Source organism: Carcharodon carcharias, chromosome 5 (genome assembly GCF_017639515.1).
Source record: "Carcharodon carcharias isolate sCarCar2 chromosome 5, sCarCar2.pri, whole genome shotgun sequence".
In the NCBI taxonomy this organism is placed as follows: domain Eukaryota; kingdom Metazoa; phylum Chordata; class Chondrichthyes; order Lamniformes; family Lamnidae; genus Carcharodon; species Carcharodon carcharias.
Window position 1 is genome coordinate 176564378 of NC_054471.1, and position 13985 is coordinate 176578362.

General features: G+C 41.3%; 1 protein-coding gene across 2 annotated transcripts in view; it reads right to left on the reverse strand.

Moving 5' to 3' along the window:
- nbas (NBAS subunit of NRZ tethering complex) overlaps positions 1-13985 on the reverse strand; it is a 242479-nt gene that overhangs the window by 22857 nt on the left and 205637 nt on the right. For both annotated transcript variants that reach the window (XM_041187860.1, XM_041187859.1), the window contains exons 49-50: positions 9215-9354; positions 2909-3053 (exon numbers count right to left, since the gene is read on the reverse strand). In XM_041187860.1, the coding sequence (XP_041043794.1) occupies positions 2909-3053; positions 9215-9354 (285 nt within the window). The remainder of the gene's footprint in view (positions 1-2908; positions 3054-9214; positions 9355-13985) is intronic.

Consider the following 13985-nt stretch of genomic DNA (forward strand, 5'->3'; position numbering starts at 1 on the left):
TGTCCCCTTTACAATCGGCATTCTTACGAATTGTCCTGATGAGCGCAAGACAAAAAGCTTCAACAATGTGTCTTTTTTCAGCAATACTCTCTGCAAATGCCACATTTTCTACAAAATACATTTTCTATATTAGAAAGCATATTGCTGTCTATAGGAAATCTCCAGTGTTCATTGAAAACAAAACTCTATCAGTTAATGCCTCTTCTAAGGAATTAATTATATCTGAACCTCTTAGTGTAGAAAGCGCCCCTAATTCTGGATTAGCTCCTTACAGAGTATTAATTTAACTTGACAAAGCAACTGAGTGAAGAAGATTTTCCACTGATGCTTTCAACATTTACACTTTTATTGTATAGTTTTTAATGTTCCTAAACCTTTCCTTGAGACATTGTACTTGACTGTTTTCCTGCAAAAAACTAGAATGTGTGTTCTGATATTACAGTAATTTATTACCGCCCAAGCGTAAATAATGAATGTAAATGGTGAATTTCCTGGATTTAGAAACCTGTCTTCTGCCTTCCTCTCTTTCTCTAACAGGCCAATTTCCAGATCATTTTGTGTACTATTGTAGAACCACTTCCTGACTGGCTTACGTTTAAATCTGATCATACAGAGTTTGTGTGCCTGCTGATTGGGACTTGTTAAAATTCATTTATGGGATGTGGGCTTCGTTGGCTAGGCCAGCATTTATTGCCCATCCCTAATTGCATTAGAGGTGGTGGTGAGCTGCCTTCTTGAACCACTGCAGTCCCTGTTGTGTAGGTGCACCACCGTGCTATTAGGGAGCAATTTCCAGGATTTTGACCCAGTGACAGTGAAGGAACAGTGAAATATTTCCAAGTCAGGGTGGTGAATGGCTTGGAGCAGAACTTCCAGCTGGTGGTGTTCCCATGTGTCTGCTGCCCTTGTTTTTCTAGATGGCAGTGGTCATGGGTTTGGAAGGTGCTGCTTAAGGAGCCTTGGTAAGTTTCTGCAGTGCATCTTGTAGATGGTAAGCACTGCTGCTGCTGTTCATCAGTGGTGGAGGGAGTGAACGTTTGTGGAAAAGGTGCCAATCAAGCAAGCTGTTTTGTCCTGGATGGTGTCAAGCTTCTTGAGTATTGATTATGAGTTGGAGTTGCACTTATCCAGGTAAGTGGGGAGTATTCTGTCACACTCCTGACTTGTGCCTTGTAGATGGTGGACAGGCTTTGGGGAGCCAGGGGGTGAGTTACTCGCCGCAGGATCCCTAGCCTCTGACCTGCTCTGTAGCCACAGTATTTATATGGCTAGTCCAGTTCATTTTCTGCTCAGGACGTTGATAGTGGGGGATTCAGTGATGGTAATGCCATTGAATGTCAAGAGGCAATAGTTAGATTCTCTCTTGTTGGAGATGGTCATTGCCTAGCACTTGTGTGCCACCAATGTTACTGCTATTTCCAAAGGCTGGGTTTGAAAGACCTGAAATTTCCTCAGGATATCTCTCGCTCCACTGCCATAAATTTGGCAGAAAGCCTGTTTAAAGTGTGAAGTTATAACGGTGGAGTGGATGAAGTCCCAAGAAATTCAATACCTTATTGTTTTTTAGCACTCCTGTTGGCACACTAACAATGAAAAATGGGAGCCAAGCAATGAAGTAAACATTTTCAGTGCCTTGTCTCAAGCATCACAAATTGGTGAGTGATTGTGGCAATAATAAGTGCTAAATTTTATTTCAATAATTAACTGTAGGCTGGAAGGTGGGGCAATTGAGCTACCCAATGATTTAGTTAAGATGATGAGAGCAGCTAAGTCATACAAGTCACGAAGGATTCAGGTTTAATACCTAGACTGTGCTTATTTAGATGATCTTTGTAGAAACAGTGGTAAATGAACTATATTCAAAGTCAACTCCATGAATTTTGTGGAGCTTGTGAATTATGGGTAAAAAAAATTGTCCACGGTACCTCCCACCTCTCTATCCAGTGACCAATGCTGGATGTGCACATCTATAAATTCCTTATGACACATAAAGAGGTGGTAAGCAACTATCTCCAGAATTAGTCATTAAAACTCACTCCTTCTCCACCTGGATTTTGGCACATACTGTACACAGCATAAAAGGGGAAACACTGGAGGAAAAAAAAGTTACAGCACATCATTTTGAAATAGTAAATCATTTTAGTTGCATTTCCACTTTGTACAGAATTCATTGTAGTAGGAAAAATTCCCAAAACAAGAGATGAATAGACATGCATGAATAGTAGACTAGACCAAGTTGAGGGCAATGGTGAGCAAAGTGCTTGGTGGGCTGGTTTATTGGGAACATGTTACAGCAAAACATGCACTAGAGTAACTGTGATTGAAATTGCTTTCTATCAGGTATTTTGGATTTGTCTTCATCATTACCACTCTAACGTAACAGGCAACTTTTCAGCTTTGGGCTTATTGCCAGCATCCTCTTCCACTACTGATTAATGATCCCACTTCTGATGGCAAAGTTATCCAGCATGCTGCACACCAGTAACATCTGGAAATTTCTCTGGGGCTGTACAATAAGATATGCCCAGACCTATGAAAGAATGTGCCAAGTAGCATTTTACTTCATTGCAGTTGTCAGTTTCACGCTGGTGTCAGGAACCACAGCTCAAGAGAGTATCTCTGGTCCTGTGGGATAAATGCACCAACCAGCATCATAAAGACTGGGGGGGGTGCGGGGGGGCGGAGAAATCATAAGTTCAGGCCTTTATCTGTTCTGAGTGAATAGGTTTTAGGAATAAAAATTTAGTTTTTACTGGAATATAAAAGCCAAGACTCAAATGTGAATGCACTGCCACTTGTCTATCGTCAACAGCAAATCAATGGGATTTGTACTATGAGAGCTTTCATGTTAATAGAACCAGCACAGATTAGACTTGATTATAACTTTGAAAAAAGTTTCTAAAATTACCTGAAATGGTAGTTTGTGCTTTGTCAAGTAGAGAGATCGGCAGATGGCAAGTATTTCATTTCCAGTAGTACTTTTCTGTTCAGGGGCACATTTTACCAACATGGCAGTAACAAGCTTAATCCAAACGTTATCCTTCTCGGTTGTCCTGTAAGGGTGAAGTTGTTTAATGAGGAAGGTAAGTTTAATTTATATTCTAGCAATTTACGCCATAATCACTATTTGAAGATTCTAAAGTTACAACCGACTTTTGGTGCACAACAGGAATGCTTTACCACCACAGATACAACTAAATTCAGTGGTTTATATTAAGATTAGGTGGAGTGACAAATGCAGACATTTCTACCTTGATTATCATCTGTCTAAACTTGTTTCAGCCTACTTGCTGAAACACTCATTCATGCTTTTCTTACCTCCACCATTGGACTATTCAATGCTCTGCTGACCAACCTACTGCCCTCCATAAACTTGAGCTGACCATATTGTAACTTGCACCAAGTCCTGTTCATCAATCACACTTCTGTTTGCAGATCTACAATGACTCATGGTCTAGCAATGCCTCAAATATAAAATTCCCATCCCTGTTTTCAAATCTGTCAATGGTTTTGACCTTCCCTGTTACTGTAACTCCACCGGCTCTGTAACCGTCTGAAATCGCTACTCCTCCAATTCTTCTTGCACATCCAATTTCCATCGCCCCTCAAATGCCAGCCATGCATTCAGCTGTCTAAGCTCTAAAATCTGGATTTCCACACTCTCCACATCTCTTTCTTCTTGCAGAATCTCATTAATTATATAAATCTTAAAAAATGTAAAAATAAATTGTGAAATTATTTAGTATCAAGAGTAATAACTTCAGAAGGATGCTCTCAATCCATATGGAGAACTTGAAAGCATAAAATGAATGTTTAAAATTCATGTAATGCTCAGCACCTTTCCGTTTACCAAAATGTTGTAAAATAGCCAAAAGCAACAATATTAGAACATAGAGAAATCATAAACATTAGATATTTCTCCATGTTTACAGTGTTAGGGTTTGCTCAAGAACCATTAACAAACTCTTCCATGTTGCTAAGCTGTTCAAAATCCACTCCATTATCACTAAAAGGAATTGACTCTTTTTTGCATCAGCAATAGTTAAGTTCTTTATTTGCAAGAATAAGAGTTAATGTGTTAGAACTTATCTCCAGATAGTATCTGCTTAAAACTGGAACAAAAAATGTTGGAAATGCACAGCAGGTTCTTCAGAGACATGATACGTTGACTGTCTGTACCTGAAAAATTAACCTGCCTTTTTCCAATTTCTGCTGCTGACAGATCTGATGAGCATTTTCTATTTAAATTTTATTGCAGATATCCAATATTAAGTTTTTTTTTTTAAAAAGTCACTGCTCTAAATTAAGTGCCACAAATAACAAGATTATCTTCACTTCCACCCTCTGGCCTGACAGCTGTTCGCTGCCACACTCACACTCGGTCACTCCATTGGCTACCATGCTCTGCTTTCTAATCCACTATCTGCTTCTCCAATTCGGGGAGTGGGAGGGAGACAGAGCAGGGGAGTAGAAAAGTAGGAGGGAGACAAAGCAAGGGAGAGTGTAGGGGAGCAGCAGAGTGAGATATAGGCCGGAAGGGAGAGAGTCAGGAATCAAGATTGGACAGAAAACAGGCACAAGAGTCGTGATGCACAATTAACCCAAAACACAGGCGACATGCTAACTTCACACTGCCTGATTACTTGAATGACCTCTGCATCTAAGCTAACTAGGCTGGTAACATCAGCAGGGGGCTAATATTGAGTGACTAGCACCGAATAAAGCTAGCCTGTATCTATTAAAGGGAAGGTGTAATGTGGCTGGAGCAGGCACAAAGAAAAGTGAATTAAACGTGCTGATTTGAATAGTATTTATTTATCTTGGTATCTGAAGGTTCTGTTCATAGTTGTGTCAAGGCGAGATTTGATTACATCCATTATTGTATACATTCACAAGCTCTCCGTCAAATGAAGCAGCTTAAGAATCCATATCTACCTCTGTCTCACTGAACATTTCAGTCCACCTTCAGAAATATAGAAGATGGGCACATAAGAGCATAATACCAGTTTGGATCACAAGATTATCTTAATAACCCCAGTGTTATGTTGTCATTTAATTACGTATTGAGCAGAAAGAGCACTGTGTTAAGTATATGATGCTTGGACTACTTAACATAGCGATCAGCTGTAGCCCAGGGAATATCTAGAGTAGACCAGAAACTCCAAACTTGTAACCATCAATGACAGCTACCAAAGAACCCTATTTACACTAGTGACAAAAGTGATTTAAAACACTTAAAATATAAAGACGAACAGATGAAAAATTTAATATTTTCCAAATCGAACAAAGTTAGAAATCAAGGTTAGCAGCCAGAGAAACAGCAAAGGGGAGGGAGTTTCAATGAAATTTTGAGCCATGTAGGCAGCAAGAATAGCATAAAAAAGAGCAAAAAGAGAGACAGCAACTTAATTTTAAACCATAAGGAGAAACAGACTATCATGAGATTATACTATCATGATGAGGGAGAAATAGCATAATTGCATTCTTTGACATTTGAGAAAATGATGCTGGCAGTTGAATGCAGAGAATCATACTGTTCCAGGAGAGCAGCAGCACGTCTGCAACAATCTCTGAACTGCAGGCACAGGGAACTTCTTTCAGCTGGCAGACTAAGAACAGTAACAAGAATATCAACCTTTGCAAAAAAGTTGGAGCATCTAAACAAAAATGTTACTGAAGCTACTACATTACAGCAGTGACTACACTTTAGGCACTTCATTGGCTGTAAAGTACTTTGGGATGTCCTGAGGTTATGAAAGGCAATATATCAAATGCAAGTCATTTTTTTTTCTTTTTAAAGATAAAAATGCAGTTTTATACTTAAGCTTAGCCATGTTACTGTGTCATGTTCTATGTCTTGATTATCTTACAAAAGTTAATTTGAACATTCAAATTTCAGTTACAAAGAGAAAGCAGTGGTTGAAAGCATTTTGAAATTTCTCTAGAACAATTCAATTGGTTCAGGTTCTGCTTTATTTGTAGATTTTGGTTGATTTTTATAACAACTAAATTGTGTTTTGTTGAATATGAACTCTGAAAACAGGTGACACTGCAATGTGAATGAAATGAAGCATCTGATGTCAAAATGGAACATAGCAATGTCTGGTGGGAGAAACAGAATATGAGCTATCATGTAATTTTTAGAATAGCAATAGTAGTGCTTTAGTTTGCTGGGATTAGAAATGGAGAAATACCTTGTAAAATAATCCTTGAGGATGATGAACCAGGAGAAATTATTCAGCAAGCATATGAGGCAAAGCTTTGGTGGTACAATAGCCCTGCTACATCCAGTTGTGAATGGTGGGGGACATTTAAACAATTCACTGGAGGAGGAGGCTCCACAATTATCCCCATACTCAATGATGGGGGAATCTAGCACATCAGTGCAAAAGATAAGGTTAAAGCAATTGCAACAATCTTCAGCCAGAAGTGCCGAGTGAATGATCCATCTTGGCCTCTGTTGGAGATCCCCAGCATTACAGATGCCAGTCTTAAGCCAATTCAATTCACTCATGTGATATCAGCCAATTCATTTCATTCCACATGATATCAAAAAATGGCTGAGAGTACTGGATAATGCAAAGGCTATGGGCCCTGACAATGTCCTGGCAATAGTACTGAAGACTTGTGCTCCAGAACTTGCTACACCCCTAGCCAAGCTGTTCCAGTAGAGCTACAACACTGTCATCTACCCGGAAATGTGGAAAATTGTCCAGGTATGTCCTGTACACAAAAAGCAGGAAAAATCCAACGCGTCCATTTAGTGCCCCATCAGTCTACTCTTGATCATCAGTAAAGTAATGGAAGGGATCATCAACAGTACTATCAAGTGGCACTTGCTTAGCAGTAACCTGCTCATTTTGGGTTCCACTAGGGTCATTCAACTCCTGGCCTCATTATAGCTTTGGTCCAAACATGGACAAAAGAGCTGAACTCCAGAGGTGTGGTGAGAGAGACTGCCCTTGACATCAAGGCAGCATTTGATCCAGTGTGGCATCAAGGAGCTTTAGTAAAACTGGAGTCAATGGGAATCAGGGGGAAAACTCTCCACTGGTTGGAGTCATACCTAGCACAAAGGAAGATGGTTGTGGTTTTGAAGTTCAATCATCTCAGTTCCAGGACATCACTGCAGGAGTTCCTCAGGGTGGTGTCCTAGGCCCAACCATCTTCAGTTGCTTCATCAATGATCTTCCTTCCATCATAAAGGTTAGAAGTGGGGACGTTCGCCGATGATTGCACAATGTTCAGCACCATTCACTTCTCCCCAGATACTGAAGCAGTCCATGCCCAAATGTAGCAAGACCTGGACAATATCCAAGTTTGGGCTGATAAGTGGCAAGTAACATTCGCACCATACAAGTGCCAGGCGATAACCATCTCCAACAAGAGAGAATCTAACCATTACCCCTTGACATTCAATGGCATTACCATCACTGAATCCCCCACTATCAACATTCTGGGGGTTACCATTGACTAGGAACTGAACTGGACTAGCCATATAAATACTATTGCTAGGTCAGAGGCTAGGAATTCTGCAGCGAGTTACTCACCTCCTGGCTCCCCAAAGCTTGCCCACCATCTACAAGGCACAAATCAGGAGTGTGATGGAATACTCTCCAACACGCAAGAAGCTTGACACCATCCAGGACAAAGCAGCCACTTGATTGGCACCCCATCCACATTCATTCTCTCCACCACTGGCAAGCATTGGCAGCAGTGCGTACCATCTACAAGATGCACTGCAAGAACTCGCCAAGGCTCCATAGACAACACCTTGCAAACCCACCACTGCTGCCATCTAGAAGGACAAGGGCAGCAGGCACATGGGAACACCACCACCTAGAAGTCCCTCTCCAAGTCACACACCACCCTGACTTGGAAATATATCACTGTTCCTTCACTGTTACTGAGTCAAAATTCTGGAACTCCCTCCCTAACAGCACTGTGGTTGTACCTACACCACATGGACTGTAGTGGTTCAAGAAGGAAGCTCACCACCACTTTCTCAAGGGCATTTAGCGATGGGCAATAAGTGCTGACCTAGCCAGCGATACCCACATCCCATGCATGAATTCGAAAAAATGATAGATTAAGGATGACAAGGAAGGTGATGCGCTGCGACTGCAGGATGTGGGAGCTCCTGGGTGCCAGTGTGGTTCAGGGCAAACATGTCTGGAGTAAGTATCTGCAGCTTCAGGAGCTTCAGCTCAAGAGTTACTGGGCCAGAGGCCAAGCTGTAAACACTGCAACACATCAGGGAGGGGAATGTTACTTGAACTCCCTCCCTAACAGCACTGTGGGTGTACCTACACCATATGGATTACAGTGGTTCAAGAAGGCAGCTCACCACCACATTCTCAAGGGAAATTAGAGATGGGCAATAAATGCTGGCCTAGCTTCATGAATGAATAGAAAACAATATTGATCGACATTGCAGACAAGCACAGTGGTACATACTAATATCACTGTCAGGCTGACACTTGCCCACAATGCAATCCATTGAGTAAAGCTTACTTACCACCAGTGTACCATTGTATTTAATACTATTTAAACTGTGCCTTATCAAGCATATCAAAGTTAAAACAATATTTTAAAAAATATAAAAATAGTAAATATTTTCAACCTATAAAATAAAACTTATATATATTTTGACTCAAATGCTTTTGTTTTGCTTTTTAAATTCAGCCAAAATAATTTTAAGCTGCTGCAAGTATGCCCTTCGAATTTCACTCACTTATTTCTGCATGTGTCTTGACAGCTGTTACTAAAAAATCAGTAATTTAAAGTGAAGTGAAACCTAGGACTCTGTCCCTTCAAAAAAGTGCTGGTTAGGTTAATTGAAATTTCAAAATGCAGATCGATATATTTTTCGTTAGAGTGTTAAGGAATATGGAACAAGGGTGGATAAATAGGGCTCAAATCCATGATCTGATTGAATGGTAGAACTGGTTCAAAGGGATGAATGACCTACTCCTGTTATGAGAAAACACTGTTTTTAGAATACAATTAGAGGAAGGCATCATGTCCAAATCTATTCCAAGCTAAAAACTTCCCTGGAATTCAGTAAAAAGCTTTCTGCAGATAAATGGTGATAACTGCATTATTAAATGTTTAATTGATGATCTATGTTTGTATGGTACATCCTCATAATCTCCAGCATTCCCTAGATCTGCTGTTGTACCTATTGTAGAAAATAGCACACGATGACACTTACATGACTTCGTTGTTCATGGGTGGCCAAGCCTGAAGGAGTAGCACCAAATGTTGAAATTCAGTCCCTTGGTTACTGCATTCTAGCAACTCCAAAAAGAGCAGGAAACGTTTCTCTTCATTCTCAATGTCACTTACATTAACCTGGTGATGATACAACATTACAGAAACATAGATTTATAAAACACTTCAATACTCTTAGGACTACAGTAAGCATTTTTGCATTAAATTACTGTTTGAGAAAATGCCTTTTGTTTCACCTCCCCCCAAGCGCACAGATTCAGTTTCATGTTTATATGGTTGGTATCCTCTGTTTTCTAAAATGGGAATTTGCTATCATATGACACTAATAAAAAGTATTTTTGGTGATAAATGCTATGATCAGTATTACAAAGCAGAATGATAGAACTGGATAGAATGAAGTAATATTTAACTGATAACATTTTCTATAGGAAAGCAAACTACAATCTGCAATATCTGTGTTGTGGCATAATCCTCATGCAATACAAGGTTACAATATTGATCACTAAAAATGCTTTAAAATAACCACTAGGCCCAGATATAAACAAAATGTCAGACACAGAAAGGGAGAAAGAATACTTTCATGGCTGGTTCAGCTGTTGCTTTCTCAAACCACAATGGAGTTCAGCATTTACAAAACAAATCCCTGAAACAAGGCAGTACCAAGACTTACAGAACAAAGTATATAACCAGAAAACACAATTCAGCCAGTAAAGTCAATGAGCTCCACTGGACCAATTCAAGCCATCTGTCATGGACTTGACTTATGTCAGTAAGTTTGCTGAAAGAAGCTGCCAACTAGAAACAAAACTTCAAAGGATGGTAAACCTTTTATATCGCCGATTAATGGTTGGGATGAAAAAAATACACAATATCATTCAATTTATAACATATGTCAGTCAATGCTGACAACAGATAACATTTCTTGCCAGAATAGCAGAGACCACCGAATTTTCCAGGGTATTTAATCATTCATATCTATCTTCACCTTGATGACTTTTCCTCACCAGACAACTATCCAGCTGTTTTTTTCAAGAATGGACCACCAACTTTTAATTCTACCGTTAAGCTACTTGTCAACTCAGTTATTAATTCCATGACTTTGAATATTTACAAGTCTCATGTAAAGAACTTGAGCAAATGCTTTCAAAAAATATAAAATAAATTATCTCCGCTGAGCTACTTGGGATTAACAGCGAGGAAGCAGCCTGGTCCGCCCCTCATCCCCACCGTTCCTCGTCCCGGCTGGGTCTGTCTAAGTGGAGATGTCAGCCCAGCTTTAAGGTTTAATTAATTATTCTCCTATTCCCCTCCCTCCCCAATGACCCAAAATCTGTAAAATCCAAAAATCCGGCACATATCTGATCCTGAGATTCCAGGATATGGGGTCCAGTACCTGTACTGTTTATTAAACATATTGGCCCAAATCCTCCAGTCGCCAGGTCGTTGGAGATAGGAAGTGCGTCAGGAGATGCATCTTAGGACCCTGTGGAAGTCCTGGTGCTAGACATACATGGGAATTGCCCAGGAAGTTTAACCATCCGATGGGCTGATTCACTGCCGGCTGGGACCCTCTGCAAATGCCTCCGGCCCTGAGCTCAGGATGGAGACTTTGGCCAGATATGCAGCACTTATCCTGTATTTACCCTGGAAATGTTAGACAGTTTAGTGCCTGCTGCAACAGCTGGGTAACTCCACAACTGGCCTGTCCAAACACCCTTCCCAATCACCTGACTACCCTCCCCCAACCCAACTACCTTACCCAACCCAATCCTAGTACTCCCTGACCACCCAGCTACCCCCTCGGCCCGACCACCCTCCGGCCTGCCCTGACTAACCCCCAATCAACTGATTTTCCCCCTGACCTGACTACCCACTCACTTGCTAACACTCACTCATTCTTTAAAACACTTGAACCTTTAAAAACTTACTTGAATACAGCAGCCACCATCGTAAAAAGTGGGCATGTTCTCTCCTTACCCTTACTCTATTACGCTTGTTAGACTTACCCACGTGGCACTGCACTGCCCATTTCTCCTTCAGCTGGGATCAGAAGATCCTGGAAGAAATAGGCAGTTTCGTCGGACTGGTAAAATCGTCGCGGGCAGCAACAATGCAGCCAGCGTTGCTGCTGACTGGAAGATCTAGGCCATAAAGATATACTTCAATTGTCCTAGGAAGTTTTGAGATATTTACTTCTTCCAGCAATTAGGTTAAAGTTAAGTTGCCAGAATTCATATTTAGGAGAAGCCCAAAACATGAAGCTATTCAAAACTGTTTTCAAACTGGCCCACTGATAAACCTCCTTTCTAATAGAAGATATTGGGGAACGATCTTTGACAATTTACGTCCTCTTATAAAAAATACTTTATAATGAAGATATTGCCCTCACCTCTTCCAGAGTACCAATCCCTTTTTAAACAAGCATCCTACTTGGAAATTAGGGACAGGATTTTCCCCCCGTCATGGGGGAAGTTGAAGTGTGGGTGCGCGGAGGCGCGCCTCCGATCGGCGCCCCCAATCATTTTAAGTGGGCAGGCCAATTAAGGCCTGCTCAGCATGGTGTCTGCACGGAAGCGCTATGTGCTCCCTGTGTGGATGGGTGGGGGGGGGGGGGGGGGGGGGGGGGGGGTGGAATCCCTAAACCTGAGAGTGTTTAGTGCTAAGTGCTGCCTCAGGGAGATCGTCTCTACTGTATAAGTTATTAAAAATAGAAAAAAAAATCCCTGACGTCCCCTGAGTTGGGACATGTCCATAACTTTTTTTTAAAAACTTTAATAAAATTTTTAGAAACCTACATGAAACCTCATCCCGCCTGTGGATGAGGTTTCATGCTTTTTCTAATGCCCGCCAGGGCTCCTGGCCTGCCCACCAACCTTAAGATTGGACAGGCAGGTCCATTAATTACTTAAATGACTCTGTCAATGGCCTCAATTGGCCATTGACAGGTCGACGGGCACACAGCTGATTTTTCTAAGTCCTCACCTTCTTGAAAATTTAAATGGGACGCGGTGACGTCAGGGGTTCTGCGGGTCATTTTACATGTTGGTAAGAGGGCCCCCCTTCTCCCCGCTGGGGAAATCCTGCCCTAGGGTAGGCAGTGGCGTAGTGGTATTGTCACTGGACTGGTAATCCAGAGACCCAGGGTAGTTGTCTGGGGACCTGGGTTTGAATCCCACCACAACTGATGGTGAAATTTAAACTCAATAAAAATCTGGAATTAAAAGTCTGATGATGACCATGAAACCATTGCCGATTGTTGTCAAAACCCATTTGGTTTACGAATGTCCTTTAGGGAAGGAAATCTGCCGTCCTTACCTGGCCTACATGTGACTCCAGACCCACAACAATGTGGTTGAGTCTTAAAATCCCTCTGAACAGCCAAGATATGGTCAAGGTATGTTCTCTCTGAACAAGGGCAATTAGAGCGGATAGGTAATAAATGCTGGCCTAGCCAGTGACACTCACATCCCATGAATGATTTTTAAAAAAATTCCATATAGTGTATTCAATAGAGTGAATTGTTGGAGTGACAAAAGGTAAGGAATTCTTAACATGGTACCAACAAGGTCAATCTATCAAGCAACAGATTGCACTACTGACATGATCAACACATTGGATAGTGGGATATTTCCCATCTGACATTTTCAACATTTCATGAGCCCAACATGCCCAAAAACAGAGATGTTGGAAATCAGGATGAAGCTGCTCGTATTGCCGTTAGTTAAAATCAACTCAAAACTCGTAGGTGTGCTGAACTTTTCTTATGCTGATGAGTTTCTTTGATTTTAGCAGTAGTTTGGGAAGGCCTGCTCCTAGTGCTCTTTCCTCAATAAAAAAACCTTAAACCCCTGGGTGAGGGAGATAGTTTCGAATTGCTAAAATCCACAGTGGCATTTAAACAAAAGCACTTAAGATGACAGTTTTTTTACTGTAATTACTTACAAACATTGCAAACAATATTCTTTTCTGTTTTGCAATTTGCCGACTATTATGTAAGAAAGACATCCAGAGAGAGAGAAAAAAAACAGGAAATCGGGAGTGGGACTAATTGGAAAGCTTTCTCAAAGAGGCATAAAGGGATGAATTGACACCTTTTGTGCTGTATGATTGAAACAGAGGCAGGAGTAAACGCATTACCAGAAACAAGGGCTTCAACGTTGAACAAAAGATTAAATAAAATATGAATTACATGGCAGAAAAATTTAACACATATTGAAGCTCTGTAATGGCCTTACTTCAGATTACTCTATATAAAGTAATGTTATTCTATTTCTTTACCATTATCTTAAGAAGAAAAATGCATACAATGACCTAAATAAAAACAAAAGGCATAATTTCAGGTTTTGGGTCAGGACCCCATCGCCAGGGTCGGATGAGGACCCCGACCCTGCACTATGTTGGGAGCAATTACTGACAGCGATTATCCCTTGACTGGCCAATTAGTGGCCAGAAGGCAAGCTCGCCGTCCAGTTAAGGAGCGGCAGCCTGCAGGCAAGAGAGAAAGAGGGCTCCACTATGTTGAGGAGCTCACATAGCAACTTCTAACAAATTTGAATTAAAAATAGCCACAGTTTCGAGGCAACAATTCTGCAGGGCCTGAACATGGCCTGTGACCACAGCTATCGCCACATAGGCGGCAAGGGCCTCAAAGTCACCCTGGAGCGCTGGTGCCCTGGTATGCTGCTGGAAGGTTGCCTCCAGGTAGCTGGCCTGTTCCTTATGCCATGGGGGGCCCCGCATGCCGAATGAAA